The following is a 25156-nucleotide window of genomic DNA, read 5'->3' as shown; positions in this document are numbered from 1 at the left end:
ACTGAGTAAAGTGTACTGCCAGAAAGTCCCCTCTTTGAGTGTATTCCTATAGATTCCCGCTTTAGTTAGGAATTTTTCTTTTTAAAGATTTTATTGGGGAAGGGGAACAGGACTTTATTGGGAAACAGTATGTGCTTCCAGGACTTTTGTCCAAGTCAAGTTGTTGTCTTTTCAGTCTTAGTTGTGGAGGGTGCAGCTCAGCTCCAGGTCCAGTTGCCGTTTTCTAGTTGCAGGGGGCACAGCCCACCATCTCTTGCGGGAGTCGAACCGGCAACCTTGTGGTTGAGAGGACGTCCTCCAACCATCCGGGAGCTCAGCGGCAGCTCAGCTCAAGGTGCCGTGTTCAATCTTAGGTGCAGGGACGCTGCCCACCATCCTTTGCGGGACTCGAGGAATTGAACTGACAACCTTGTGGTTGAGAGCCTATTGGCCCATGTGGGAATCGAACCGGCAGCCTTCGGAGTTAGGAGCATGGAGCTCTAACCACCTGAGCCACTGGACTGGCCCCCTAGTTAGGAATGTTTAAGTTTACACCATCCTGTGTGGTTACTTTGGTCTCTGGGTTTATAAAGCCCTCCTCCATGTGGGCCTCCCCTGAGCTTGTCAAGTTTCATAGGTGGCCCCTTTTTCATCCACCAGGATAAGCCCTTCCACCACCACCTCCTCTCTCCCCTTGTTTTCTAACGACAAGTAGTGCCCCTAATGTCCCCAAGATGTGGCTGCTCATCTTGTGTCCTTAGTGTCAGGATAGATGTTCTTGTATTTGGAAAGCTTTCAAAATTCAGCTTGTAGGCAGGAAACTGGAAACAAATATGTTCAGGTAGTTCTTCTGTCCCACTTGTCCTTCCTTCCCATGCTCCTCCCAATGTTTTTCCTGCTTTCTTAACTTCGACGTCTGCTTCTTATGTTTATCCTTTGTTCTCTTCCAAGCTAGTCTTTTCCAGCTTACTCTAGCCATTTTCACAGCATAATTTCGAATTCTACCATGTGCGTATTTAAATACAATCCCTAATTCTTCTCCTCCAAATCATGGTTGGGCCTACTTTAAATCTGTGGTCAGGACTAGTTGTAGAAGTTGGGGGCCTGCCCATTCCAGTACAGCACATACTTAGCATCTGTTCCTCCTCTCCTGTAGTGGTGGCTTTTGCCCAGAGCAGAGACTGGAGAGCTTCCTGTGAGGTAAGTTTACCAGGAACAACAGGGGCTCTAGCTGTCAAGACAACCACTAAATCTCTGCCTCCCGCCCTCTTCTGTGTCTTGCTTTTCTTCCCAGTGCTGCAGTTGTAAACGGTTCTCTGCCTCTCCCTGCCTTTCCCTCCTCCAGACTCTATATTCTTCTGAATGGGTGGCCATTTTAACTAGCAGAATAACTACCTGGTGACTGAGAATGAGCCAGGCTTGCAGTTCACATGGGACCAAGGAAAGAAGGAAAGGTTCATTTTTGATCCTGCAGTCCCTGCAGTGAAACTTTGATTGTTTAATATATAAAGATCTAGTTTTCGGAAGGTTTTCAAAACACAGTCTTCAAATTACCCATAACCCCATGGGATCGGTCCCTTGCCAGTCTTTTTAAACACTCATTACAAAAATGGTTCACTGCTCTAATATTTACATCCTTGAGCCTGCTAGCAGTAGAGCAAGTTTTACAAAAGGGGAAACCGAGGCATGAAATGCAAAGCTTGCTCAGGATTCTGCCATTGTTTAGGTCCTTGGATCTGGAAGGATTAAGGGATCTTCCTCTGACACGTCCACAAACACACAAGCACTCTGAAAACTGCCTTCATTTTTCTCATTTGATCTTGATTAACTTGTGAAGATGACAAGGCAAGAATGAGCCCGTTTCATTAAAAAGAAGCCAGAACTCAGAGTTCATTTCAGCTTTTAAGTGGTCAAGCCAGGTTCAAACGTGTTTGTGTTTTTTCAGTGTTGGTTTCACTTACTGCAGCACACTGCCTGTGTGAAACCTTTGTCACTCTTCTGGATACCAAGTTTGTCTTTTTCCCAGACAGGTGTGAACCTGTTTTATGCTCAGTATTGGCGTGAAAACTGTGGTGGCTGCTTCCTGACAGAGGAATCTCTTGGGCTTAGAGCAGAGACATTGGCTATTCCGGAGACTCTGAGGAATTTGTTGGTTGTGAGAAAGATGTCCTGCTGCTGCTTTCACTTGGATCAAACGAATAGCAGGCAGTCATCCAAAAAGTACGACTTTGATTCGGCTAGCTTTAAAGTCTGTCAGCCCTGATTTTTCAGAGCTAGATTATGGTGCCTTGATAGCAGCATAGTATGGGGCCGAGAAAAGTTGACCTGAAGGTCTTTAGAGGCATGCTATATTTGCATAGTAAACTTTCAAAGTGGAATCCTAAGGTTGTGACAATACTCAAATCGAAAACAAATTTCTAGAGATCTTCCTTTGTAATCAGTCTTATTTGTCTCATGAACACAGAACCCCCAACTGTCTCCCTCTCATTTTGTACTTGTTGGACTGGTAGCCAAACCTTTCCTTTTGGTCATTTTTTGCCCAAACATTCTGCTGCCTCCTTTTCTTCTTAATAATTTCAAGTAATGGGTTGGAATCAGTTTGAATGTGCTTCATCCATCAGGGGCACTTCCCAAAATACAAGTGTAATTCATACTCCTGATAACCCCTTTGCTTGTGTTTAACTTTCAGTTCCTTTTATTCTCTGGGCCTATTTGCCAGGAAAACTGATGAAAACATAGGCTGCTGGCAGCTGTCTCTCTTTTCTAGGATTTATAGAGAGTGCCAGACATGAAGCATGGCTGACCCACTCCCTTGCTTTCCACCTTTTTTCCTTTCCAGGGGTATGCATAACCAGGTATGAATTGTGAGGATTATTCATGATGAATTCTTAGTTCTAGTTCAGCTGACTTATTACCCAGTGTACTTCTTACAACATCCACCCACTGGTGTATTGGCACACAGTTGAATTTTAATACTGGCCTGAACAAAAAACTATTAGGAAAATAACTCTGACAAATGTTTATGTAAATACTTACATAAAATGCTAAATACAAAGGATATCTAGATTGTTCACTATTTCTTTAATCTATTATTGTCCTCTTCCGAAAGCACAAATATTATAATTAAGAGCTCACTATTCTGCTGCTGCTTTCAGAAAGCTTATTTTGATCTGTGTGTCATGCTTTAAGACCAGTGTTCCACATACAGCATTAATTCACTTAGTAACTAATGTCTATTGCTTACCCACTCTGTGGCAGACACTATGTTAAGTGATCAAAATACAAAAGAAAAAGACCCCAAATTCCTATCCTAGGAAATTTAATATTCTGTTGGACGTGCAGTCTTGTAAATAAGGACTTATAGTATAAGTTAGAACTTTAAAAAGGACTTGATACGATTCAGAGAAGGAGCTAAGTAATCAATTATGAGGGGCCCAGGCAAAGCTTACAGAGGACAAGACATCTGAGATAGGATTTAAAGGCTGAAGGGACGTTGAGAGCAGACATTGGAGAACAGAGCATTAAAGGCAGAGCAGTAAAATAATATGGTATTTGTGGTACTCAAAGAAGTCAGGTATGATTAGAATCTATGCTGTGCAACAAAGTGGCTAAAGATTACACCAAAGAGGTTAATAGGCACCAACTCATATAGAGCCCTGTGAGCCATTCAAAGAACATAGAGTTTATTCCCCATTTGGTAGGAAACCATTTGCAAAATTTAAACAGGTGATGACATGATCAACTTTGTAACTTAAATAGTGCTGTAGAGGATTAACTGAAGGAAGCAAAGTTAGGACCAGGGAGACAAATTAGGAAAGAATTGAACTGATAGAAACGAAGGGTGATGGGACCTAAGCTAAGATCATTGCTCCAGAGATGGTAAAGGGATGGTAAATTCATGAGGTATTGAGGAAGAAGGATCAACCAGGTTTAATAATTGCTTTAAAATTATGTGGTGGTGCTGGTGGGGCATGTGGATTAGGGACAAGGAAAAGGAGAAATCAAGAATGACTCAGTTTTCTATCTTGTGGATTAAGAAGCATAACTAATAAGATAGTCTAATATCTTCCTGAACAGTATATCTGAGTTGTGATTTAAAGTCTGCTGTTGCTCATTAAATCAATAGATGATTATCTGCTTTTGTGTAAAAATAAATAATGACACATAAGGAAGTGTGAGCTATATCTCTAACAATTTTGAGATTTTTGGTAGAAAACTTAAGGAATTGGAGGCCCAGACTATTCTCATCTTTTCTTCTAGATAGAAGAAAGCTCTGTCTTGGGAAGAAAAAGGAGAATGTGGAATGAATAGTTAACCGTGTAACTGGTACAAAAGGAAGGTTTTTTAAATTTCTGTACCTTGGCACATGATACTCACATGGTATACTCCCAACTACAGATAGAGCAAAACTCAAGGATAGTAGAAAATATATACTTGGCAGGAGGACCACCAACTCAGTGAAGAGGAGGAAGCTAAAAAAAAAATTGAGATAAAGCTAAAACTGGATATTATGGAAAACAGCTGAGAGAGAGAAAAGAAAACGGAGGTGGACAAGAGGTACTCGAATTCACAGGATAACTTAACACAGTAGGAGATAAATAATAATACTGCTTTAATAAATAAATGAAGTAATAAATGAACTTAAAATTTTATAACACTTGAAGTTATCACTGAGAGTTGCGGAATAAGACTTATTCATTCAGTAAATATTTGATCGCTTATTGCATGCATGGCACTATAATGGTAAATGCTGAGGAAGACATCAAAATGAACTAAATAAGATCCCTGCTCTCAAAACCTTGTAATCTTATTCTTTTGTTACAAGAAGCTCAATCAGTATGTGTTGAGTAAATGGAGTAAACAAACACATGATTTCAATGAGGAAAGAAAAGAATCAGCATCAAATGAAAACAGGGTCGTTAACAGATCAGATTGTAGATGAACATATATAAACAATATAGAGAAGGGCCATATACTGAGTAATACCAAACAATAGCACTAGAATCAGAATGGTGTCCAGCAAGCTTAAATTCAGAAGGAGCTGAAGTTGTGGATAAATGTTAAGAGAAAAAAACTAAAACACTAACAAAAAAAACCCTCAAAAACAAGAAGAACAAAGAAAATACAGGTAAATTGTTTGGAACAGATGTTGTAGTATTAACTGGTTACACTGAGAAAACATTTTTTCATTTATTCAACAATGAGTTGGTCTACTTTTTGCTAAGCTATTTAATTTCTCTTTCTTCCATCAAGGAAAATGATCTAACAAGAATTGAACAAACATGATTAAACTAGAATTGAAAACTAAAATAGGAATGAAAATAAGAGAGTATTTAACCTGTTTTAAAGCTCATGTACCTGATCCAGATTATATTCCATGGAACTGAAAAAACTTATATTTATCATAAAGACATAAGATCATTAAGAAAATAGCCATATCATGCGAGTTGTTGGAAATTTCTGAAGCAGTTTATTAAATAGCTGTTTTGTGAACACTTGGGGAGGTAAATGGCGAGCTCCAGAAACCAGTATACCTTCATTGGGAATGTGTCCTGCCTGATAAACATTGTTTTCTAAATTTTTGTAGCAGTATTATTAGATCATTATAGAAAAGGAATGCATTGGTTGTTATACTGTATATGGATTTCAACAAATTTTTGCCATATTTTCATAATAACCATATGGACAAAATGGATATACAAGGTGTGATCAGAAAATATGGTGAATGTTAAAATGTTTATTATAGTAAAAGACACATTGCCATTAATCCCCCTCAAAATACTCCTCATCTCTTCAAACGCACTTATCCCATCATTCTTGCCACTTTCTGAAGCAGTCTGGAAGTCCTCTTTCGTGCATGTCTTTAGTTGCATTGTTGTAGCTGCTTCCATGTCCTGAATCGATTCAAAACATTTACCTTTCATGGTCCTTTTGACTTTGAGGAAGAGCCAGAAGTTGCACGGTGCCAGATCTGGTGAATAAGGTGGATGAGGACACACCGTAATGTTTTTATTTGACAGAAGTTGCCGTGCCAGAAGCGATGTGTGAGAGGGAGCCTTGTCATGATGGAGGCTGAAACCATTTGCCCATTTCACGTTAATGCATTGTTCGTGATCCATGATTTATAGCACATTTTAAAACACACGTTTTCTCAACCATAGCTCACACCGACTTCACCGAACAAGTTGAAACTTGTCACACACTGTTGTTAAGGTTCGATGCGCCATTTCCTGTGTTGAAGATCCCTGCCTTTCTGTCAGATGGCACTCGGCAGTAGCATTCACCATAGTTTTTGATCACACCTCGTATGTGGCCTAGACTATAGTACTTTTAAGTTATTTGTAGCTAGTTGAGTGTCTTTACCTCATAAGTATTTAATTTATGTCAATCTGGAGGGAAATTTCTAGTAATAGAGCATCGCTCTTGTTATCCTGTTAAATTCTTTCATCAGTAAATTTGCAACTAACTCTAATCTTAGTGGTATAATTAATACTCGAGATGACAGAAATCAAGATTTGAAAGATTTAGAAAGGCTAGAATGATAGTCTAAAACTAACTAGATGGAATTTAGTAGAAATGTTACAAATCAGAATTTAAATTTTTTAAAAATTGCACAAGTATAAAAGGGCAAGACTAGGCTGAACAGAGGGGCATATGATTTTGTGTTAAAGCGTGTATATAGACTTAGGGTTCTAGTTGACTGCAAACTACGTGTGAGTTGGTGCTTTGTTGTGTATGCCCAGAAAGCCAACAAAACCTTTGACTATATCAATAGAAGTATAGTGTCTGGATCAAGGAAAGCAGTAATCCTCTGCATTCTTTGCTGCTTAGGGAATATCTGGAGGTTGTATTTGCTTCTGGGCACTCTTATTTTAAGAGAGAGTAACAAAGCAACACACACCCAGGATGACGAATGGTTTATTTCTCTCCTTCATTCATCACACATATTATTGAGTGTCTTCTGTGCACTCAACTTTGACGTTGGTGGAATCGAGGGTATATAGATAGGGTATATAGAGGGAAGAAAGAATAGATGTGTTTAAAAACACAAAGTGTTGTCTGATGAAAGTGAGATTTGACTTGGTAACTTCAATACATCCTGTTAGCTCCAGCTAGGGTTTCCAGGCGGGAATTCCTGCCCGTTCTCAGGAATTGTTTTCGCTTTCTGGTTCCCGAATCCCGAGATATAAACTGTTTTCTGTTCTCCACAATGAATCATTTCCACAAAGTGACGGCCAATACTACCAATCACCTGGGTTCAAGGAGGCGATTTTCCCGATTTCCTGACCAACTTTTCTGGGGATTCGGGAATGGAAAAGCGAAGAAAATTCCCGAGAACGGGCCGGAATTCCCACCCAGAAACCCTAATGATAAATAGGAAAAATGTCTAAGAGATACATTGTGAGTAGTACGTTTATTTCCCATTGTGGGTATTACTGGGTTCAAGGAGCCGATTCTCCCAATTTCCCGATCAACTTTTCTCAGAATTTGGGAACAGGAAAGCGAAGGAAAAAAATCACGAGAATGGGCGGGAATTCCTGCGGAAACCCTAACTCCAGCGGACAGAAGTATGAGCAATGACTGGGAGTTACAAAAGGGAGATTTTGGTTGCCGGTGTTTAGGAAGTATCTCTAATGAATAGAAATTATCTGTTTCAGGAATTAAGCAGCTTCCCCAAAGTCACATTCCTAATTGGTGGTAGAGCTAAGATAAAGAGCCTAGTTTTCTAGATTCAGAGGCCAGAACCCTAGGCTATACCATGATATTATACAGGGGATTTCTTTGTGAGGAGGGTTACATAAGGATAACCTCTACATTTTCTTCCAGCTCTAAAGTAAAGTAACCTCTTGCTATGAAATGTTCCTTTGTGGTTCTTAGTGTTTTCATGTGTGAATTAATGTGATTGGAATAATGGATGACCTCTAAGATTCAACAAATGATTTCCTTTTTAAAAGATTTTCATTAAAATATAGCTAGCATGCACTATTATATTAGTTTCAGGCATACACAATAGTTATTCAACACTTATATACCTAAAAGAAGTGATCACCATAAGTACAGCAACTATCTGACACCATACCACATTATCACAATATTATTGACTATATTCCCTATGCTGTACATTACATTCCCATGAGTATATTGTAAATACCAATTTCTACTTCTTAATGCCTTAAACTTTTTCACCCTCAGTTCCCCTCCCATCTATCACCCCAATAAATCTAGTACCCATCTGACACCATACATAGTTAATACAATATTATTGACTATATTCCTTATGCTATACCCTACATCCCCATGACTTCTGGTAACAACCAATTTGTATGTCTTAATCCCTTGCCCTTTTTTACTAACCTCCAATCCCCCTCCTGGCAACCATCAAAATGTTTTCGGTATCTATGAGTTTGTTTCTGTTTTGTTTGTTTATTTTGTTCTTTAGATTCCACATAGAAGCAAAATCACATTGCATCTGTCGTTCTCTGTCTGACATTCCATGCAGCACAATGTTAGGTCCTTCCATGCCACTGCAGATGGCAAGAACCCATTCCTTTCCCTGGCCGAGCAATACTCCATTGTATATATGTACCATTTTCCCATTGATGGACACCCAGACTGCCTCCACATCTTGGCCATTGTAAATAATGGTGCAGTGAACATATGGATGCACACATCCCTTTGAAGTAGCATGTAGCATTTTGGGTTTCTTTGGATAAATACCCAGACGTGGGTTTAATGGGTACTTCTTAGTCTCTTGTTATGGCCATTGTTTTAAAGTCTGTTTTGTCTGATACAAGTATTGCTACCCCAGCTTTTTTTTTTTTTCCCCCATGAAATAACTTTTTCCATCCCTTTACTTTCAGTCTGTATGTGTCTTTCAATCTGAAGTGAGTCTCTTGTAGGCAACATATGTCAGGGTCTTGTTTTCCTGTCCATTCAACTACCTGATCTTTTTTTTTTTTTTAATAAAAGTTTATTGGGGTGACAATTGTTAGTAAAGTTACATAGATTTCAGGTGTACAATTCTGTATTGCATCATCTATAAATCACATTTTGTGTTCACCACCCAGAGTCAGTTCTCCAGCCACCTGATCTTTTGATTGGAGCATTTAATCCATTTACATTGAAAGTAATTATTGATAGATATGTAGTTATTGCCATTTTATTATTCATATTTATTATCTTTTTTTTTTTTCATTTTAACAAAGTCCCTTTAAGATTCGTTGTTATTGTTTTGGGGTTGATGAACTCCTTTCGCTTTTTTTTTTTTTTTTTTTTTCTGGGAAGCTCTTTATCTGTACTTTGATTCTAAATGATAGCTTTGCTGGGTAGAGTAATCTTGCTTTTCATCACTTTGAATGTTTCATTCTAGTCCTTTCTGACCTGCAAAGTTTCTGTTAGAAATCAGGTGACAGTCTAATGGGAGCTCCTTTGTAGGTAACTGCTTTTCTCTTGCTGCTTTTAAGATTTTCTTTGTTTTTAAACTTTGGCATTTTAATTGTGATGTGTCTTGGTGTGGGCCTCTTTGGGATCATCTTGTTTGGGACTCTCAGTGCTTCCTGGGCTTGTATATTTATTTCTTTCACCAGGTTAGAGAAGTTTTGAGTCATTATTTCTTCAAATTGATTTTCAATTCATTGCTCTCTCTCTCCTCCTTCTGGTACCCCTCTAATGAGAATGTTGTTACACTTTATGTTGTCCCAGCGGTCCCTTAAACTATCCTCATTTTTTTTGGATTCTTTTTTCTTTTTGCTGTTCTGAATGGGTGTTTTCTTCTACCTTATCTTCTGAATTGCTGATTTGATACTCTGCTTCATCTAATCTGTTGATTCCCTCTAGAGTATTCTTTATTTCTGTCACTGTATTCTTTATTTGTGACTGGTTCTCTTTTATGTTTTCTATCTCCATTTTTATGTTTCCTGTATCTTCTTTGTTGAACTTCTCCCTGAGATCATTGAGCATCCTTATAATGAATTCTGTGTCTGGTAAATTGCTTGTCTCCATTTTGTTTAGTTCTTTTTCTGGAGCTTTGTTCTGTTCTTTTATTTGGGACATGTTGCTTTGTCTCTCTATGTTGGCTGCCTGCCTGTTTGTTTCTAAGTATTAGGTAGGGCTGCTATGTCTTCTGGACTTAGTAGAGTGGCCTTAGGTAGTAGGTGTCCTGGGGGGCCCAGTGGCGCAGTCTTCCTGGTCACCTGTGTTGGGTACTCAAGGTATGTCCCTTGTGTGGGTTGTGTGTGCCTTCCTATTGTAGTTGAGCCTTCATTGCTGTTTGCATGTCAATGGTTGGGATTGACCCTCAGGCCAGTTCTTTGTGAGGACTGGCTGTGAATACAGTGGAGGAGCTGTTGTGCAGGGTCAGACCCTAGGGACAGTATTCTCTTTGGCAGGGTTTTAGTGCCTGCCCAGTCTGCCCTTAGGGTGTGTCATTTCCAGAGGCAGCTGGGTGATGCTCCGACCCCGTCCGAAGCTGACCACCAGGTGTGCCAGCACCAGGGCCTCTTGATAGGGGCCCCACCAAAAGCCAAGTACAGCTGCAGCCTATGCCCTGCCCAGGGCCACCTGACATGAGCCACAAAGCAATCCACAAATGGCCGCTGACCATGCTGGGCTTGGAGATGCCTCAAGAGGCCAAGCTGTGAACCAAGGTCGGCTGTCACTAGTGATGGGCTTAGTGCAGCTCAGCCAGAGGTCTGGGACATGCTAAAGCCAGGTGCTGCTTGTTTGGGTTTTGTGAACCTTTGAGAAATTTTAGGAAAGTCCTCAGCATGAACCAAGACAAGCCATTTATACAGAAAAGCCACTGGAAGCAGCTTGGGTAGGCCCGAAAGTTGGGTAAGGTGGGGTCTTAGGGAATCAGGGTGAACGAATTGTGTTAACAAGGTTGAAGGAGACTCAGATATGGTGGCCACCTGTGTCTGCATGCCGGGAGAGGGGAGGGCCCAATAAAGAAACAATGGCTTCCTCCAGTTTCTCCATCAGGTAGAATACTGCTCCTCCAGCCCTCACCCTGAATCCAGACAATTCAGTTCCTCCCTGTTACGTCCCTGGCACCTTTCTAACTGCTGCCCTAGCACTGTAGTTCAGAGCGAGTAACTCCATCAGCAAGTAAGTCCGTGTTGATCCCTTTAAGAGGAGTGCCTGGGACTCAAGCCATGCTCCATCTCACTCAGCCATAATCTCCGCTGGTTTTCACAGCCAGAAGTTACGGGTACCTCTCTCCCCAGCACTGAGACCCTGGGTTGGGGAGCCTGCTGTGGGGCTGGGTAGGACCCCTCATTTTTCTGGAGGGGGTACGTCCACAGCCAAGTTATCCTTCCTGATTTTTAATGGTCACATGGGTGTGGGACCAGCCCGTTCTGTGTCTCCACTCCTCCTACCAGTCTCAAGATGGCTGCATCTGTTTGTCCTTAGTTGTAGGGCTTCGGTTCAGCTAGACTTCAGGTGATTCTCAATGATGGTTGTTACATAGTTTAGTTGCAGTTTGCAATTTTGATGTCCTGAGAAGAGGTGTGAGCATAGCATTTACCTATTCTCCTATCTTGACTGGATCAACAAATGATTTCTTTAATTTCCTTCCTTGATTAAGAATGCTTCAATTCTTAATGCATATTTTATATCCATAACTTGTACATTACTAATCAAAAACAAAAACTCTTTATGGCTAGGTATAAAAGTATGGAACTCAGATTCTTAAATCGTGGTATTTAGGCACTATATAGTCTACCCTTGAAGCTCATGTTTTAAATGGGGATCTGTGATTTAAAACATAAATGTAAAAACAACGAAGAAATTATATAGACACCATGAGCCGTTTTAGATTTTACAATAGTCATTGGGAGAAAGAAAGAAGAGTATCTTGCCCTTGAAGTTCATTTCCTCCTCATTCTTCTCCCAATACAGGCAAGAAAGGATGGTGACCTAGATACACAGAGGACAACAATGCTGAACTTTCTCAGACACAGCTGAGAAACCTGGGTCTGGCTAGTTATAGGACTGAGAAGCCTAGAGCTGAGAGCTGCCGGGGGGGACTGTATAAACACAAGGGTCTCTGGCAGGAAGGCAGAGGCCTGGAAAAGGAATCAGAGGGAAGAGAAGTGTTTTATCAGGTATGAAATTGGCAAAAACAAGTGGTTTAGTGGAAAATGCCCTGGATCCACACCATCACCCTCCAGATCTCCTTTCTCTCTACCCCATAGATTGAGGCAACTGATTTAATGAGCCACATGCTCAAAGTAATGTACTGGGAGTGTGGGTACAGTGTGCATGGTTTATGCCATTGTAAACATTTTACAGGGTGCTTGGGGGTGGGTGGGATGCGGAGTGTTTCCAGGAGGCTAAAAATGTGGCGTAGGCTTTTTTCCCCCTTTTGTTGTAATTCCTAATTCCCTGTACTATATCATTGCTTTTCAAACTTTTTTTAAACTTCAACCCATTGTAAGAAATACATTTTACATCATGATCCACATAAACACCCACACATGGGCACGCACACATACACACACACATATATCAGATATATATCCATATATACATACATACAGGTCAATTAAGTTTTCGAACTTGTTGCAACAATGTTGCTAACCTTTTTTGATATCAGAGTGATTATTCATTATGAATTTATACCAACTGGGAAACAGTTAATCAAGGTTACTATTTGGAAGTGCTGAAAAGGCTGCATGAAAAAGTTAGATGACCTGAACTTTTCGCCAGCAATTAATTCATGGCTCTTGCATCACGACAATGCACCAGTTCACACGGCACTGTCTGTGAGGGAGTTTTCAGCCAGTAAACAAATAACTGTATTGGAACATCCTTCCTACTCACCTGATCTGGCCCCCAATGACTTCTTCCTTTACCCGAAGATAAAGGAAATATTGAAAGGAAGACATTTTGATGACATTCAGGACATCAAGGGTAATACAATGACAGCTCTGATGGCCATCCCAGAAAAAGAGTTCCAGAATTGCTTTGAAGGGTGGACTAGGCGCTGGCATTGGTGCATAGCTTCCTTAGGGGAAGCTGAACTAGTGATATTCAGCAATGAGGTATGTAGCACTTTTTCTAGGATGAGTTTGCGAACTTGTCAGATCTCGTATATGAAACAGAAGGGTCCCAAAACATGAGATGTTTTCTAATCTATTTCTATTTATATGTATTTAAATATCACAAACCACAAAGCTGATTACATGGCCTCTAATGCTGTTCATCCCACAGTTTGAAAAATATTGTGCCACAACCACCAGTTTTTAAATGACTGTAAAAGTGGCCTGATACACTGTATACAAAAGACCCTAAGTCTAAGGCAATGATTCTCAACTGAGAACAATTTTGTTCCTCAGAGGACATGTTATAATGTCTGGAGACATCATTGATTGTCACACAACTAGTATGGTGGGGGGTAGAGATGCAGCTCAGCATTTTACAGTGTGTGGAACAGCCCTCCACAACAAAGAATTAGCAGTCCAAGATGTCAGTAGAGCCGAGGTTGGAAAACCCTGCTCTAAGGGTAATAAAATAAGTTGATACTTCTAATGTCCTATGTATCTATTTAGAATGATAGAAGCTTTAACTTGATCTTTCTTTTCTGTTTTTCTTTGACCTGTATTTTGTACGTTAGGATGAGCTGGGAGCGTAATCGCACTTGGGTTGTCTACAGAGGTACAGCCCAGTGGATAAAAAGGGTACAAGGAATGAGTCCGTTATTTTATTTCATTGAGACTGCACCAGGCATTTTTGTTAGAATATTTTTACTGCTCTTAGGAATATTTTCTGTGTTATAATTTCACTGTCCTTTTCCCCCTGGCCTCCCCATTAAGCCATACTTAATTCAGGGTCCTTGCTCATTCAGCCATAGCAACTCTTAGAAAAGTGAAGGGAATTTGGCTACTTAGATTAGACATGGTCCCCACAGTTTTCTCCCCTTCTTGTGAGATTTGATTCTGCTGTTTTGATGGAAAGGGACCTTCTGCTAACCTTGAAGTGCCCATCTTAAGCCCTAGTATTAAACTGTTTTATTTTTTAGCCACAGCTTCATTCCTCTATCTGTAGCTATTTCAGACCAAGTTCCTTTGAACATGGACAAGACATGCACTCTCAGTGCAATGTAAAGCCCTAATCTCTACATCCTTCCTCCTTCCACGTCTGGCATCAGAGAAGCTCTTGAATGTGTCAGTGTCAATCTGTTGTTGCCTTTTTCTCATTTTATTGGCTATTTCTGGGCCCACTAGTAAGGCTTCCATTTGCACTGAATCATTGAGAGATGTCCTAACTGAACAGACTGGTTTGGCTTTTTTCTCTTCTTCTTTTCTTTGGGAAAAAGGTAGGATAGTAGAAAGAGATATCTTTAAATCAAATATCAGAACTGGAATAGTAGCAGAAAAGAAAACCAATGCTATTTGAAACTCTTCTCTGCCGTATTTTAGCATGTTTACCTCATGTGTCTTATATTACATAAACAATAGAATTTGTGTTTAGTGATTTCTTATAAATAATTCATAATACATTTTCAGAACTCTGTGTGTGTGTGTGTGTGTGTGTGTGTGTGTGTGTGTGTGTATCCACCTTGAAACTTGGGATTTCTGTTAGCGTAACTATAAGTGGCACCCGTAGGTTTCAGAAATTGATGCTGGAATAGCTGTTATGCATTGGACTCCAGACACGTAAATTTCATTCCTTTTGCTTCAAGAGAGCTATAGGGACACAGATTTCTTTTTAACCTTCTCACTCCTACGTTAAGAATAGAAAGGAAACGTGTGGAATAGACAGATGAAGAGAACTAATGAGGAAGAATTAAGGCGTCAGTCTCTCTTTTGATTCTCCAGAGCCTGATCCCTCTGCTTTCTCTGCTCTAGCTCAGTTTCAGAATAAACTGAGCAGGACCAAGGGAATTCATAAAGTTAGATAAAGCACTGGTGGTGTGTATGGAGCTTCACTTAGAGCAGGACGAGAGAATAAAAGGAAGGGAATATGGAGGTGGAAAGGGGGGAAGAGATTGTTGGATGAAGTAACCCCTACCCTCTTTATTGTTGTGTTATTGGTTCTGTGCTCAGTGTTAGGCATAGCAAAGGAGATGGAATCCCTGAATGTGGCCATTTACAACCTAAGGAAGACATTGTAATAATACAGCATGCCTTAGAAATGGCTGTACAGCTCATAGATTTTTTTGTACTATCTGTGGGGCAGGGCAGTTTGGGCAATGGTAGTAATGGTGGTGGTGATTTTCTTGGTTTGGGCTTTATCATTTTTTCCTTACAGATTGAGAGATTCATCATTCATGAAGAGATGCCGAATCTCACAAGTTCTGTGAACAAGAAAGATTTACTGCCCTAGTCTTCTCCATGGGCTCGCTGGGGCTAAGAAATGAAAACAGGCTAATTTCAGGCTAATGTCTAGGAGAAAGCCTCTGTTTTCTTAGAGGAGGAGGGAAGAACCTGGGCAAGAGGAGAAACCTGAAAAGAATGAATGTTTAAATCTGTGGTACAAGTGTGTAGTTTGTGTCTTTTACCTTCAGGGTATGAAAAATAATAAGAAAAACAAACTAGCAAATAGAAGCCACTTTCTAAACTATATTCCTCTATTTTAGACATGAAGTTTGTTTTATTTCTGCCAGTTTGTACAAATTCTATTTCTTATATTCCTGGGACTCCAGTCAGTTAGATGAGACCTTGGTACACATCATTCACCCTTAGCAAAAGTCACACAAGTGTATGTGGCTTGAGGTAAAGCTTCTAGAAAACTAGGGGTAAGAGAATCGGATCACTTGCTTCCCTACAGAAAACTCAGGTCATTGCACCCTGTTTGGTAGCCCTCTTCTATAAACAGAAACAGGAATTCTTGCTACAGGATCCCTTTCATCAGGCGTCTTAGGCTCGCTGAATGAAAAGCCCTATAAAAAGGCAATGCAGCCCTAATAATACCAAATACTATCATGATGGCTATTTCGGGCAAGGGCAGCTTTGTACTGCTCTTGATCTCCGTCAATATCTGCCATTCTTGCCCTGCCATTACCTTTTAGACTTCCTATTCTTAGAATCATTTGTGAGCCCTGGACTTGGGGACTGCAGCCCTCAAGGCTGGAATGCCTAGCTTGAGTGGAATGCAGACTGTCTGGCAGAGTGGAGGTTAAATAAAGTTTGCCTTGGCAGCCCCTCTGCTCTTGGATAGATGACAAGTAACTCGGGTATACCGTAGGAGCAACGGCATGAGCTGCCATGTGGTGCTGTACCAGATAGTCTTCCATGCATAGTTAGACCTGGTTGGTAGTTCATCCATTACGGCCACAGTCATGCCAGTCTCAACCATGGTACATACTAAGGAGGCCTCGGTGGTCTTGAACTTTAGCTAGTAGCCACATTGCTCTGAAAAAAAAAATGCAGGGACAAATAAAGAATAAGGTGGAAACACCATGTAGGAACTGCAGACTTGGTATATCTACCCCCTCAGAGTTATTGACTCATTTTTGAAATTTAGACAAAAGGAAATTTTCATTGTAATAAGAACAATTACCAGTTAATCAACGAACATTTCCTGAGAACCAAGGCACTGTGGGAATTATTTTTGGAGCCAAAAGTCATAAAACTCTTGTGCTTATAATTTAGTTGGAAAAGTAAAGCTGTAAACACATGAGAAAATAATTTATATTCCAAAGTAAAATATTAGTTTCAATCCTGTGCTGTAGAACTAAGTGCCAGTAGAGATCGGAGGGGAGAGAGAGTACTTCTAGCTGGAATGATCAAGGATTTGGTGGAGGAGGTGGGATTTAAACAGGTCTTGCCTGAAGGTGGACTTCTGCTACTACGAAGGAGAGGGCCTTGTCAGGGAGAGGACGCTTATGAGCAAAGTGCAGACATAGGAAATGCTCAAGACAGGTTACGAAGACGTGAAGACCAACTGGATATGGACAAGGTGGCAAGGGAGAGGGATTTGTGTAAAATCATCAAGCCCTTGACTGTACAGGCTGCATGCATGTGTCACTGAGAAGTTACACTGCTTCCCACTGGAGGGATTTCCAATTCTGGAAAGGTGCTTTCCAATTCTGGAAAGGTGCAGCCTTGCCCAGAGACAGAGACAAAGGGAAATTTTCATTATAATAAGAACAATTGCCAGTTAATCAACAAACATTTCCTGAACACCAAGACACTGCGAGAAATTTTTTAGAGGTGTGACAGAACTCTTGTGGTGCTTATAAGTGTTGTGTTCTGTAAAACCCTTAATCCGATGAATGAATGGCTCATAGTGGCCGCTCAGTAAATAACAATATCAGAATTATTACTCTTCTTCAAGTTCTGTGATCCCAAGTTGTTGAACTGGCCTGGTTTAATTTGTGAGTGTTGGTACTAACTTTGCTTTGCCCTGTTCGGATCGCTTACATGATTTATACCTTGGAGTGCCCTTTCCTTCAGGTTTATCTGACCTTTCTTCTCTCTTCCACCACAGATGGCTAGAGGTGCAAGTAGCTAACCTAACATGTCCACAGCGCTGGGTGCAGTACCTCCGACTTCTTCAGGAATCCATCTGGCCTGGTGGGGCTTTACCTAAGTATCCGCGGCTGGTAAGGACCCAGGAGCAGAAGCTGACTGCTGAGAAACAAGCTTTGCAGAGCCTCATGGGAGTCCTGCCAGGTAATTGGACAATGAGATTGATTATTCTAAGAACTATTTCTTTCTGATCCTGCTTTGCCACCATTGCCCCACACCTTTCCCCATTTTCAAAGGGCCTTAAATGTGGCTAGACTCAAAAACCTGTTGACCCACCAATTCTCAGGCTAATGGGAAAATGATCAGGGCTGCAATTTTTTTACCCTTCACCCAGGTGATGCTGAGGGAATGAAAAGGATGACTGTGACCAATCACAGGTACCGTGTTTTCCCGAAAATAAGACCTAACTGGAAAAGAAGTCCTAGCATGATTTTTTTAGATTGACATCCCCTGAACCTAAGCCCTAATGCATCTTTTGGAGCAAACATTAGTATAAGACCTGGTCTTATTTTCGGGGAAACATGGTAGTAGGTGAGAATCCTGCAGATATTTGGGATTATAACTGTGGGGCAGATCTGGGGAAGCTCTGCTACACCACAGAGGCAGGTCTCAGAACCATTCCTACCAGATGGAGACTTTGAGTTCTCTGACAACTCAGAATTCGGACCAGGGAAGGAAATCTATGTCCTGCAGAAGCTCAGCCTAGATAAATTGGGGCCACTGAGTAAGGTGCATGGTCTGTAGCAGTAAATAAAAACAAACTCTGAAGCGGGTTTCTTTTTATTTGCTTTGACAGTTTTTTAGAGGGCAGTTTGTCTATGACTGCTGTGTTCACCAGGGTACAGTAGTGAAGTCTTAGCTCAGGACAGTGTTATTTACTGTTAGTAACCTCTGTTCTCCAACCTAAGCCATTACATCAGAGGTACCTGCACTTTAGTGACAGGTTACAAAATCATTTCTTGAGGCCCATTCTTATTTAGACACCTAACTTAAGAAACATTTTTCCTTAATTTTTCTCTGTTTTCTGAGGATTTCTAGTTTGGCTGTGTAGTTCAGAGGTATGCCAGAAAAACCCATTTGAATACAGAGAGCAGATATCATGAGAAAATCTCCTTAGAATCTAAGCCTTCACTGGTAACACTAACACCACATCTGTATTTTCCTCTTCAGATGTCCTGGTAGAAATCCTTGGGGTGAATAAATGCCGGCTGAGCTGGAGTCTAGTCTTGGAGTCACTACAGCAACCCCTCATCAATAGGTAGGTGAAAAGTGTGTACCTACCATCAGCATAGCTGAAGCCATCTGTGGTCTCAGAGGTGCCCAAGGTTTCCAAGTGAACAACCCACACTGAGAAGAACAGGACCACAGTCTTTCCCTGCCCTGGGTCCTGACTGCGGAGAGTGATACTCAGGTCCACACATACCAAGTAAAACCCACACACTGCTGGCTCCTACAGATTGTCATGTAATAGGGAGCTGGTGTTGCACCATGCTCTTCTGTGTTGGCATTTGGCAGAACTTGGTGCAGGCCCCATTTGAGCTACTGAAAGTGCGCTGTCACCCTGCAGGCTTGTTTCATGTGCTTACTGTTTCTTTCCAACATCTGCCAGCCTCTGTGAACATCGAGAACATCCCCTGGCCTGTGCGTTATAGGCCATATAATGATTTTCACCCATAGGTTGATGGCCTCACAGCAAAGCTATGATTAGTGTTAGGATTAGGAATGGTCTTTGTTTTATATGAGGTAGACAGACAATGAGGTTGGACTTTGATAAAGCACCAGAAATGCTGGGTGAAAACTCTTAGAATAATTCAGAAGAGCTAAGTATTTCCTGGCTGGTACCTTGGGATAGACCGCTTCTGAGAAGTACTGAGCACGTCCACTCCTCTCTTAAACCCTGTCCCAAAGCAGACGGCCTCTACCAGCTCCCACTCCTCAAGGATCCTGGCCTTTGCCTCATTGTCTGTGACGTAACCTGTACATCTATAGTGATGAGAAACAGCAGTAGTCAGAAGCTCTGAAAATTCTTAGTAAGTTGATATCACAGGGATTTTCTCTCCCTCACAGTTCTTCGGAGCAGTGTCGATGTGCTAATGTCGCTATATAAACAAATACAGAATTTTCTAAAATCTAGTCTCAAGTACTATTTGTACCTTTACTGGGGTCATAGCCTTTTTTAGTTCAACAAACGTGTGTCATGTCAGTGGCTTCATCAAGTTATATCCGTAGGGGGGGGGTGGGGAGGGAAAAATAAATGCCGTAAACAGAATCTGGTGTCTCCTGAGTGAGCCACGCCTTCCTCTAAGTTGTGTCCATTTGTTTCAGGCATTTGATTTACTGCCTTTGGGACATCATCCTGGAATTCTTGGATCTCAATGCTGCAGTTGAGGAGTCTGCCACAACCCCCTCTGCCTCAGATACCCCAGGCAACCCCAAGAGGATGGGTGTCTCCCTTTAGCCATAGGTTATTCACCCATTCTTCGAAGGTTTGAAAAGGAGTTACTCTGCCACTCAGAGACCAGTCAGGTGATGGGAGAATATATGTACCAATTGCACGCGTGTCCATTGCCGTACTTTTTTTGTGGTGGTTAGTGTTGCTGGTGGGTAGATCCTATTTCCTTTGAAAAAGGAATCTGTGAGGTAGAGGAATGAGCCCGTTGCCATAAGATTGTTTGCTGATAGCCTGGCCCTATGCAGCGTGTACCTAATCTACCAACACACAAACTCGAGGTAAATCAAGAGAAAAAGATAACCTGAGCCAGATTTCCCTGGAGAAGAGACAATCTTCTGAGTTCTCTGTTCCCACCAGGAAACAGAAAATTCATTCAGGAGTGCTCTTGAAAGCCAGACCCTGGGTCCTATCTAGGTTCCCACAATTCCAGAAGAGGGAGGGACACATTTCTCAAGGGACTTCTTGCTCATTGGCTGTTTTCCAGCACATCAGACCTATGAAGGATATCACTGAAGCCTGCTTCCCTGGGTGGCTACACTTTTCCTGTCCAGAAGACTTCAAAGCAGACTGCCAAGGCCGCTGGTACATCCACCCAACCCTCCACAGCCTTTTCTGAAAGAGAGTTGCATCACAGGTTTTATTTAATTAGCTTTGTGACCTTCTCTCTGTCTTTCTTCAACAAAATCATATGACAATTTGCATGTTCAACTCAGTGCTTCCAAAGGGAAGGGAAATACTTGCACCATGGCTGAGAATGCACAAAGAATAGGAACCCCAGGAATGACGGGGTTCTCTCTTCACAAGTCAGGCGGGGAACTTTTAATCGGAACCAATAATATCAGCAAACTTCCAGGGAATTGATTGTCCCCATAAAGCTTTGTACTTCCTATTCCTTAAGGGTCTAGTTAGTCTTTAGGAACACCAGTAATGAAGGCAGAGGTACTGTGTCAGGCTGCAGTGTCTATCAGCAAATGGAGCAATTAGGATAAAGTGTTGGTAGAGAAGGAGGCAGAGGGAAAGTCACGAGGAAGTGCCTCACAGTAAATGCATGTGAATACGAGCTGACAGAAAAGGTTTAAAGGGAATCACTGCAAGACCTTTGCTCACCCCTCATGCTTTAGCACTCCCCTGTTAGAGCCTTCTTTCACTGAATTATGGATCTTCCCATTTAGAAGAGGGGCTTGGGATTAACCTGACAAGAACATGTGAGTCTAGAACAAGCGTCAACTTTCTCTGAGGCCCTGAAGTAGTTGATGGGCACATCATTAAAGTGGTTTATGGAAGAAAGTCCTGAAATCTTTTTACCCATCCCCATCCCCACTCCCAGGCTTTTAACCAGAAAATGTGTGCGGCTGCAATTGAGAGTCTTTAGATACATTGTCACTGCCTGAAGGCGAGGAGATGAATGAAATATTGTCTCCTGGACCCTTCTAGCTTTAAAACTCAATTTTTACAGTGACTTTATGGCTCCAGAGTTCTACAAGCATCTTCCCACCTTAGACCCTCAAGGCAGAAGGCTCTCAGCATGCCTGTCTTTGGGGAGTGTTTGCTGGGGTGTGAAACTGCAGAGATCCAGCTGACTTACTGGAGCTGACCCTTTACCTGCTTCCTCTAGGGCCAAGGTGCTCTGCGGGACAGGTGGAGTCCTGTTTTCTGCTACCTTCTCTCCCCATACTTAGCCACCTATTATGCTTTGAATCTCTGCTACTAGTTCTGGCTCAGAAGTGGTATGTATGTTGACACACCAAAAAATTCCTGTAGCTATAAATTTTAAGGAATCTGTTGATACTTCCAACCCAAAAGAAAACTTCCTTGTATTTCATGTTATATAAGAAACCCCACCCATAGGCTCTGCCCCCAAAAGATAAGGTGTCCTCATACCCTCCATCTACCCACAGGGGAAATAATGGATATCGCCAAGGAAATCATCAAAACCCATCTGGCTTTGAAACAACCTGCCAACTTGTTACTTGGGTAACAAGTTCAGACAACAAGGGAGATCTGCATTTGGAAGAGAGCCATTGCTATCAAGAAAAGATACTCCCAGCTGAGAGTGATAAAAGGCAATGAAAAATTGGGCCTGCAGTGACCCAGAACATTTTTTATCTTTTTTTTTTTTTTTGGGTCCTACCCGGTCCATTCATTTTCCAACCACTGCTCTTTCTTTCCTCATCGCACCCAACAACAGTTGTTAGGTCCTGGGTGGAGTAAAAATATGTGTAAACATTGTCCATGGTAATAAGAGTTAGGAAGCTTTGGACTGAAATTAAACTAGGAAAATTTATTTTCTTCCATTAAATTAGTACCTGAGTAGGTAAGCCTCAGGGGTTGATGGATTCAGCAACTCTGACCTCATAAAGGGCCCAGATTTTTTCCACCTTTCTGCTCTGCTATTGTAAACATGTAAGTGTCCTCAGACAATCTCCCTTCAGTGTTGTTTCAGTTTGAGGCATCACATTCATACAAAACAATATCTGTGAAAGAATAGGGGCATCTCTTTGATTTTTTCTTTTAAAGAATGAGGAAACATTCTCCCAGAAGCCCATCAAGAAAATTATGACTCGTTAGCCAGAACTGCCCTCCCATAAGCCAATCCGCTGACATTGAGAATGGCATTATGATTGACTTGCAATAGTACTTACCCCCGAAGAGCGAAGGTCACCTTCCAGGAAGGTTACATACCTAAAAAAATCATTAGATGTTAGCAAGGAAGAAGCAAAGAACGGATGGATGTTAATAGACAGTGTCTGTTACAGGGGTCATTCTGCCAGCATCAACAAATCCCCCATGATAGATAACTCTAAAAATACCTGGTACTAGCTAGGAGGTAACATTTGCCCAGGGTGCCACTTGAAGCAATTCACATACATTAACTTGCTTAACCCACACATCAACCCTGTAAGGTAGGCTCTATGTCCCCATTTACAGATGAGCACGAGGCACAGAGGGTATGACTTGCCCACAGTCACTTGGCAAGGAAATGACAGAGCCAGCTGTAAATCTTGTTAAGTCTACACTCAAGCCTACATTGTAACCATTATACTAACCTGTTTTTCTTCTAACAAAATAAAATAAGACCAGGTTTTCACTTTTAAGAAGCCCATGGTCTAGTAGAGGAGCCAGCACACTTCTTTGATAAGGACCAGAGAATAAATATTTTAGGCTTTATGGCCATATGGTGGTCTCTTGCAACTACTCAGCTCTTCCATTGTAACGTAAAAGCAGAGACAACACATATCCAAATGATTGGCTGTGTTCCAATAAAACTATTTACATAAACAGGCAGTGGGCCAGATTTGGCTCACGAATGGTTTGCAAACTGCTTGGTCTAGGGAGAACAGTACTTATCAAACTTGAGTGTGCATGTGATTTACGTGGGATTTTGTTAAAGTCCTAGTGTGCTACGTGTTTAACAAGCTCCCAGGTGTATGCCGAGGAGAATGCTGCTTTGCACCACTTTATCAAGGGGTTAGAACATGGACAACTCCAAGTGGGTGTGATTAATGCACTACTACGTATATAGGAAGAGCACTTCATTGAGATTGGGGGACCATGGAAAGCCTGAGATTAATACCTAAATGACTCCTACAGGAATAATAAGTAGCCAGTGAAAGCATGGGGAAGATATCCAAATGGGAGGAAACTGACCATGTGTGTAAAGACAGAAGTAAGTCACAAAAGACAAATATAGGATGGTTCCACTTACCTGAGGTACCTAGAATTGTCAAACTCAGAAACAGGTAGAATGGTGGTTGTGGGAGGTTAGAAAGGAGAATGGGGAATAGTTTTGTAACGGGTACAGAGTTTTGACTGCAAGAGGAAAAAGTTCTGGAGATACAACAATATGATTATACATAACACTGCTGAACTGTACACCTGGAAAATGGTTAAGATCGTAAATTTTATGTTATGCATATTTTATTTTAATCAAGAAATTTAAAATAAAAAAAGACATGGAGAGCTGCAAGTGGCAGAGCACAGAACAGCATGCAGGAAGAGAGTGCAAGAGAGGCTGGAAAGCTGCGTGGAGTCAGAGGGGAGGGGCTCTGTCTGGCTTGGCGTGCTAAGGAGCCTGGGATTGTTTCACCTCTACACAGTGGGAATCGTTGAAGAATATTCCTGAAGAGGATTTTTCATCAAGGTTGACAGCTTTTAGGAGCTTATGGGAAACAAGGTGGGGATGATCATACATGTAAATAGCTCAGATCGACACCTGTGGATTTGACTGCTGTCTTAGTCACATTCTGACCCTGCTTAATTTCTTCAAGTCTGTTCCCACTGTTTCTTATATATGAGTTGGCTTCGAGGTCTATAAAGTAAAATGAACTTGAAGAGATAATTGAGAGTTGATTGACCACTTTGAGAATGGAATGAAATATAAGAACAAGCTTTATAAAGTACAAGTACTGTGCTCCAGAAATGTCAATGACATTAGCGCAACCCTCTTCTGTCTGGGAGCAGTTGGAGATGCCTTACTTTAGGCACCCATTCAGCCAAGCTTTCCTCTGGCAAGCTTTAGGTTCCACAGCCCCCTTCAACCTGTTTATTCCAGTCTTTCTTTGCACTGGATCAAGATGTGTTTTCCCAGGATGAGGAAAGGAAGGTTAGCCAATCCTGCTGGATACAAATGGAAATGGGAACCAGGGAAGGAGTGGTAATTGGGGAGGAAAGGAAACCATGATGCTTTTGTAGTGGAAGGCCCAACTGGGCAAGCCCTGCCATAACTTGGCACTGCTGTTTCCTTTCCACTGGGAGTGCCAGAAATCACAGGGCAACAGTTGATTGTACTGCCTTTGCAAACGAGAATGAAACCATTGAAGGATGAATTTCAGCTAGCAAACCTCCATCACTTCTTTGTGGTATAAAGAATGAGACATGCTGCTACAAACAAAATAGTATCTCTTAGGAGAGAGCCAATGAGGAGAAACTGCAACAAATATTACTTCCACATCCTAAGACTTGTCTGATATTTTTTATTACACAAAGACAACAGTGGCTGGTCTAAGAAACAAAAAAGACATAAATCCAGAATGTGTCAAGCAAGAAATAAGTGAAAAGTCATCAAAGTTTTTTCCTGCTGTGACCCAATAGCAACAGGGTTTAAAACTGAGCAGCTCTGAAGAGGTGGAGGAAATTTGGGCACCAGCAGTCACCTTGGCACTGTGCTGTCCTCAGATTTGTGACCCTTCCTACTGCCTCCCAGTCACTTCTCACCTGTTTCTGGTCTGAAAGTATATTTGAACTCTGC

The 25156-nt window shown here is 41.4% G+C and overlaps 1 protein-coding gene across 3 annotated transcripts in view; it reads left to right on the top strand.

The window, feature by feature from the left end:
- Positions 1-21195, top strand: part of SNX19 (sorting nexin 19) — a 39303-nt gene extending 18108 nt beyond the window's left edge. For 2 of the 3 annotated variants that reach the window (XM_033097256.1, XM_033097259.1), the window contains 3 exons: positions 17416-17600; positions 18627-18714; positions 19782-21195. In XM_033097256.1, the coding sequence (XP_032953147.1) occupies positions 17416-17600; positions 18627-18714; positions 19782-19914 (406 nt within the window). In that variant the 3' untranslated portion in view covers positions 19915-21195. Of the gene's footprint in view, positions 1-17415; positions 17601-18626; positions 18715-19367; positions 19476-19781 lie in introns of those variants that run through there. The other variant, XM_033097257.1, reaches the window with a different exon arrangement.
- The last annotated feature ends 3961 nt before the right edge of the window (positions 21196-25156 follow it).

This window comes from Rhinolophus ferrumequinum, chromosome 25, assembly GCF_004115265.2.
Source record: "Rhinolophus ferrumequinum isolate MPI-CBG mRhiFer1 chromosome 25, mRhiFer1_v1.p, whole genome shotgun sequence".
NCBI classification, from domain to species: Eukaryota; Metazoa; Chordata; class Mammalia; order Chiroptera; family Rhinolophidae; genus Rhinolophus; species Rhinolophus ferrumequinum.
This window is presented reverse-complemented; position numbering and strand designations above follow the sequence as displayed.